This window comes from Pongo pygmaeus, chromosome X, assembly GCF_028885625.2.
Source record: "Pongo pygmaeus isolate AG05252 chromosome X, NHGRI_mPonPyg2-v2.0_pri, whole genome shotgun sequence".
NCBI lineage: Eukaryota > Metazoa > Chordata > Mammalia > Primates > Hominidae > Pongo > Pongo pygmaeus.
In genome coordinates this window covers 143,058,864-143,065,901 of record NC_072396.2, presented here as the reverse complement: position 1 = coordinate 143,065,901, position 7,038 = coordinate 143,058,864, and the positions used below count along the sequence as shown (strand labels likewise).

The 7,038-nt window shown below is 47.5% G+C and overlaps 1 protein-coding gene across 1 annotated transcript; it reads right to left on the bottom strand.

The window, feature by feature from the left end:
* Positions 1-2,835: 2,835 nt before the first annotated feature.
* LOC129024351 (putative MAGE domain-containing protein MAGEA13P) lies at positions 2,836-3,888 on the bottom strand. The gene has a single exon (XM_054471332.1). The coding sequence runs from the start codon at positions 3,886-3,888 to the stop codon at positions 2,836-2,838; it is 1,053 nt and encodes a 350-aa protein (XP_054327307.1).
* Positions 3,889-7,038: the final 3,150 nt, after the last annotated feature.

The window sequence follows — 7,038 nt, the reverse complement described above, 5'->3', positions numbered from 1 at the left end:
TGATCTTTGCAAAAACTTCCATAATTTTAGTAGACTAAGAATTTTTTCCTTCTATTTGATGCATGGTCAAAATCTTAACTTATGAGCTTCTGCTACCCTCCACAGGACTGAACACTTTGGAACACCTGTACAGGTACCATTCATTAAGTGAACTACAAAACAGGATTTTCCTGTGGAGGCAGAAACACAGACAAGAGCAAGTAGAATTTTCTTTTTCATCAGAGCTAGCATGTCTGTCAGGGAATTATTGTTCACCTCCTAGGAGAAATTTAGGATTTTAGGAATTCAGCCTTTTGTAGATGTTTGCTTATCAAGTAATTTATATGGTCTTTCTTTGCCTACTGCTTATAAGGGAGGCTTTGGTTTTTCAACCATCAAAGTATTACCATTAATTCGTCAATGCATTCAGTGGCCTGCTTCAAATAATACACTTTATTAAATTCCTATCGCAAATATCAGGATGGTTAAAAGATCCCTTTTTCTAACTTTAGGATTATATCCCAAGAACCAGCATATTATGTGCAAATCAAACTCTACTCACTAATCCATTTGCAAGACAATTTGAGTATGTGTTGAAGAGGCCCAGGGGAATGACCAGGCATCAAAACATCCTCCAAAGTGTGCTTTTAACATTAGAAAGGGCTGTTGCTATCAATGGGGTTCCAGAATGAGGGATGGAACAGTTCAGGGAACATCTGCAGATAGAAGGAATGCTCTGTGTCAGGGGAAGGGCAGGTGATTTTGAGTCTTCCACCTGGAGCAGGGCACAGCCCTCAGAGGAGGAGGCAGTGATGATCTGGTAAGCAGTCCAGGTTCCAGGTTTGGACAGGAGGGCACACAGGTCAACACCAGAGAAAAGGTACTGTAATGCAGGGAAGTGCTGGGACAGGACAAAAATGTGAGTGCCTGGGCAGAATCAGCTCTCAAGGACCACGGGGCTCAGGCAGGAGGACCCTAGGTTCATAAAGCCCACAGACTATTCCCAGATTGTGTTTCTCATACCATCTTCCTTCCTTAGGCCTGCTTTTTAGTACCTTAGCCACAAGGTTCTTTTTGTTACCTGAACAACATTATGGAGTACTGAGAACAGATATGAACCAAGAGGCAGAAGGCCTGCCTCAGGCTAGGATGAGGGGGGCAGTGTGGGCCTGGATGAATTCAGGCCAGAGGTCAAGTCCCAGTCCTGTCACTTACTAGTTATATGATCTGGGGAAATCATCAAGCACTATGAGCCTCAGGCTCTTCATATGTAAGGTGGATTTCATAAGCCCTGTCTTGTAGAAGTGTTGGAATGTATGCAATGTGAGTAAAGCACCTGGCACAGCCACTTGCATGTATTGGATCTTTCATGAACGGCAGTTGTTTTCAATATGATTTTAACCCTAAACCCTCCATATGTACCATATTCTCTGGGAGTGTGTGTTGGGAAGGTGGGGGGAGAGAGAGAGATATCAAGGATATTTCAGAGAATATGCAGCACACTAGGACATAACACACCAAATGGGTCAGAAATGCTACTTTATAAATAAAACTCAGTAAATTTTTCCTATTGGTAGACACATTATTTGATTTGGATGTAGGGAAGTTTTCACCAGCTGGATGCAACTCAAGGATCCTAGAAGTTTTGAGTCAAGGAGTAAATCCTTTCAACCCTCCCAACTTCTCTTCCATGCAAATCACTATTTTCATCCATTCCACTCCCACTCAAAATCTAGCCTTTGCTTAGAACTGGCCAAATTACAGTCAAGATCATTTAATTAAATGCCTTTTTAATAGAGTGGGCCCTGGCTCTCCCACACCAGGGAAATGAATGCCAGCCTAGAGGCTTCTGGCCACCACTTTAAGGGGGTATCACCCTATTTCTCAGGAAACCCTTGCAGATGATGTATATGAACACTTAGTTCATGCACTCTGTTCAGCTACACTGGGATGAGTGCAGGCCACATCCCATACTTTGCCCCAGGTGAAGATTCCTCTCTGCTTTGTCCACCATCCAGAAGGAACCGCTAGGAGCAGTTTTCCATTCCAGGCTTTTATCTCACCTATAAGACATATTGAGTGCCTGGCCCCTGCCACCATCCAGGTTAACTTAAAATTAACTCCCACAGAAGGAGTTGCATTTTTCCACAGCTCCAAACTTCCTTAGCTCAAGCATTTATTCTTGACTGTTTAATCTGAAGTCCCACTTCCTCACTCCTTCTTTGGACTTGCTCTTTAGGTCTTAAAGGGCATCTTGCCAACCTCCTCACTTAACCTGGAATCCCCACTATTAACATAGCGCCTTACAAAGGGCAGATGCTCAATTAATGTTTGGGGAATAAATAAGCCAGTGAACTGGGGCTCATATTTAATAAGATTTAATTTCTCATGCATTCTTGAATAAGCCAAATAATTCAGGTATAAATCTTTAATACAAAACCACAGATTAAGAGGCATACATAAATCCCACAATTAACCATCTTCTATGTTTTTCCTGTATTTATTGATCTCATTAATTTTATTGCTAGGCTGTTACACATTTCTGAGAAAATTCCTATTCCAACACCATGTTATCTTATTCCAGATCACAAAATAAGACGGAAGCTTCCCCCCTTTGGTTTATATAATAGAAAAACTTTTATTTTTAAACCTGATAAACAGTAACAAATGTGTGACCAATGTCATTCATGAATCTGCATTCTGAAGCTAATAAGCCTTTTAAGAGAAACATTTGAAAAATACCAAAAAGCAAAAACAAACAAACAAACAAAAAGATAAAAATCTGCAATCAGCCCTTCACTACTTAAAACCTTGTCTTCTCTTTTCAAACACAGAGTGAAGACTCTGCCTGAGACTTCACTTAGGGCAAGAGAAGCTGCTGGACTTGGCCCGGGAATGTGCGCTGGCCATAAGAGTAGTACCACCCATGGTGGCAATTATAGCCTGAGCTTTCTCTTTCTCATCTCTTAAAGCTTCCTCGTACAGGAGTGGAAAGGAACTGGCATCATTCCCACTGACTCTGGAGAAAAACTCCAGGACTTTCATCTTGGTGGTTTCGGCATGAGCCCTTGGGCCCCACGGGAATTTGTATCTTGGAGGATCACTGTTGGATACCTGACAGCACTCCAGGTATTTTTCCTGCACCAAATCTCTGGTGATGAGCTTCCTGGGCTCCCCATAGATGAAATCCTTCCACCCAGCATACACCCCGATAATATTCAGCACTTCCCAGATCTTCTCTTCAGAGGCACAGTTGGCCTCCATTAAGATCACACTCAAGATAAGAATCAGGAGGCCGCTCTTGGGCATTCCCTGGTCATCGCTCAGCCTCCTATCGTAGGTGAGGTCTAGTGATTTGAGGAGCACACAGGAGTGGCTGATGGGGTCCACCTCCTTCATGTCCATGCCAAAGACAATCTCCATGCATTCATGGGCTTGCATAAAGATCGGAGGGAAGTGATCCTTGTGCTCTTTGATGACACCCTTCACCATTTCTGCTTCTGTGATGGGCTGTTTTGTTGTATACTTGACACTCAGGAATTTCACCAACTCATCCACCTTCTTCTCTAGCATGCTACCAAGCAAGGACTTGGGCTCTGGCAGGGCCTGGGAGGCACCTGGATCCTTCTTTTCCAGGCTTCTGGAACTCTCATCAGATTGATTCCATGGAGTGGCTTTGATGGTAGTGCAGGAGGAGCAGACTTTCTGAGAACTCTGGGGAGTACCTGGTGTTCCAGAAGCAGACACCTTCTCCAAGGTGCCCTGGATCAGAGTAGAGGAAGAGGAGGAGGCTGTGGTATTCACCTTCTCAGCTTCAGCAACCTGCACACCCACAAGGCCCTGTGCCTCTTTGGGGGCCTGAAGCCCTTGCTCAAGCTCGCAGTGCCGACTCTTTTGGCTGTGAGGCATCTTGACTTGTTTCGGGGGCAGCCTGCAGGAGCATGGGCAGGAGATGGCTGATGAAGCCAACTGGACTGGGGGAGAGGAAGAGTGTGAAAAACTTAAACTTGTCATTCTGATAAATACTGTCTTAACAGGTCCTCTTTTAGTGCTCTAGGGCCCCACAGGTCTCCCATCCTGCACTTCATCATGACTCCTGGCATTGACTGGATCTCCTCTACTCTGTGAGCTGAGGACACATGCCTCATATCAAGGCCTTCACTTCCAGTTCCTGGATCCCCTGTAAGAGGAGTTCAGGGGGCCCCTTCAGGGCTGATAGGTGGGATGGGGCCAGACTCTGAGGTCCTCACAGCTTTGGAGTGGATCCCCCACTACTCCTGGGTCCTACCATGGCTAACACCAGGACAGGAAGGGCTGGGCCCATCTGTTTTTGTCAAGTCCCCTCTATCCTCAAATTGACTCTTGGAAGGGCCTGAAATTCCTCCCTCTGCTGGACTGAGTCCAGCTATTGGGAGGGAGGGCACAGCACATCTGGACACCATGCTCCAGGGCCTCCCGGGGAAGGAACAGTATAGGGCAGGTGCCTCAACTCTATGAAGGTGGCAGGGGGTCCCCTCAATCCTCATTCAGGATCCTCACTTGGACTCTTGGTATAACCTAGTTCTTCCTGGGCTGACTAGATGTAGCTTCCTCTACTGATGTGAAGCTGCCCCCTTAGACTAAGGCCTTCACTTCCCTGAGACCAATGAGACAAAAGTGAAGAAGTACCACATACAACCACCCCTGCCCGGGAATTCCTAGGGCTGATAGTAGGGGCTGGACTTAATATGTGCTTGGGTGGTCGGTACACTCAGTTATCCTTCAGGGTCCTCACCTCCATGCCCAGCAGGGCCTGGGACTCCTCCCTCTGGTGACCTGAATTTGGCTGTCCCAGACAAAGGCCTTCTCCTCCTTGAGACTCTCAGGTCAGTGGAAAATGAGGGGAGACTTACAGACAGACCTCCCTGGGGGCTACTAGGGCCGACAATAGGTGTGGGGCAGGTTTTGATGGAAACTTCCTTTGTCTGGAGTAAGATTTGTCCTCAATTCTCCCAAAGGGACTCATATTTACTCATGACAGGGTTTGCATTGCTTTCCTTCTGCTGTCCTGAGGATACCTCCCTCAGGCCATGGCTTCCACGGCCAGACATGCCAGACAAGCAAGTGAGGGAAGTGGAAGGTTGGAGGGAGGTGCCTATGCCTAACAGTCTTACTCAGGGTATCCCAGGGCTGGCTGCAGGAGCAGGACATGGTTTGAGTCCCTCTACTTCCAGTTGGAGGCCTCATCAGTCCATTCTCTGAGTTCTCACCTTGATTCCTGGCAGGGCTGGGCTCCCCGCTCTGTTGACCGGAAGCTGCACCCCGTCTAACGCCCTTAACTTAACTAAGATCACCAAGAAGGAAATGAGTTAGGGCCTCAGCCTAACAGACCTGAATAAATTCTACCAGGGCTCATAGCAGGGTCAGGGAAGGTATCTGTGTGGCTCCCTTTGGGTTCTGAGTTGGGGGTATTTTTACTCCCAACAGGGCTTGCGACCCATTCTTTTTTCTGACTAGAGGATACTTCTCTTATGCTAAGGTGCCCATATCCCAGATGGGCCAGACAAGGAAATGAGGGGGATGAGTGGAGTGGGGGGACCTCTGCCTTAGAGCGAAGCTTGAGGCCTTTCAGAGAAGGGGAGGTTTCTGTGGTGCCCTCTCTATCTGGGGTGGGAGGTCCTCTCAGCCCTACCTAAGGGTCCTTGCCTTTATGCCTAGCAGGGCCTGCGACTTCTCCCCACGATGAGCAGAGGCTTGGCCATTCAGACCAAGGCTCTCATCCCCCTAAAACACCCAATCTGTGTATGATGCATGTAAAAGAGGACGCTCAGCCAGAGAGTATTTCCTGGGGTTCTCAGGCTGACAGTGAGGATTAGGGTGAATTTCTGTGGTGATCCCATTGGGTTCTGAGGTGGAGTCTCCTCAGTTCTTCCCAAAGTCATCCTAGTTACTCCCGACAGGACTTGCACTGCCTCCCTTCTGCTGAACTTAGGATGCGGCCCTCAAGTGAAGGTTCCTATCTCTCCAACAAGGAAGTGCGGAGAATAGGGGAAGGTGTGTCTGCTTGACTGGAGCCTCCCAGGGCTGACAGCAGGAATGAGTTTCTATGGGCTTCGTTTTGTCTGATGGGAGATCCCTTCAGCCCTCTGTAAGGGTCCCCATCTTGATGTCTGGCACTGCCTAGGACGACTCCTTCTCCTGACCTGAGTCTACACCTCTCAAATAAAGCTTCACCTACCTCAGACTCCAAAGATGGATGCCCAGATACACCACATCCAGGAACCCTGTCTGCAGCATCGCAGGGCTGAGAGAAGGAGCAGGGAGCTGGGTCGTCCTCTCTCTGCGGTAAGACATCTCCTCTGTCTTTCTTCAGGGCCCTCACCTTAATACCTGGAGAGCCTGGGACTCTTCCCTCTGCCAAGCCAACTCCAGTCCTCTCAGAAGACGCCTCCTTCCTCTGTGCAACTCTAAAGATGAAAGGCTGGACACACCAAATCCCGGAACCCTACCTGGAGGCATTCACATCCAGGGGCAAGGTGAAGCTGGAGGAAACCCTTCCAGTGTGGTGAGCGGTTCCCTTACTTCTTCTTCCGGGCCTCACCTTGGAGCCTGACAGGGTCTGGGACTCTTCTTCCGCTTGCCTAAGTTGAGCCTGCCGCCTCAGAGGAAGCTTCCCTTCCCTCAGACTTCCAAAGTGAAAGTTAAGATACACCACAATGAGATACCATCTCACACCAGTTAGAATGGCGGTCATTAAAAAGTCAGGAAACAACAGATGCTGGAAAGGATGTGGAGAAATAGGAATGCTTTTACACTGTTGGTGGGACTGTAAACTAGTTCAACCATTGTGGAAGACAGTGTGGTGATTCCTCAAGGATCTAGAACTAGAAATACCATTTGACCCAGCCATCCCATTACTGGGTATATACGCAAAGGATTACAAATCATGCTACTATAAAGACACATGCACATGTATGTTTATTGTGGCACCGTTCACAATAGCAAAGACTTGGAACCAACCCAAATGTCCATCAATGATAGACTGGATAAAGAAAATGTGGCACATATACACCATGGAAT

Excerpts from the sequence above, each read along its gene's own strand:
- LOC129024351 (XM_054471332.1), bottom strand. The coding sequence starts at position 3,888 with ATGCCTCACAGCCAAAAGAGTCGGCACTGCGAGCTTGAGCAAGGGCTT.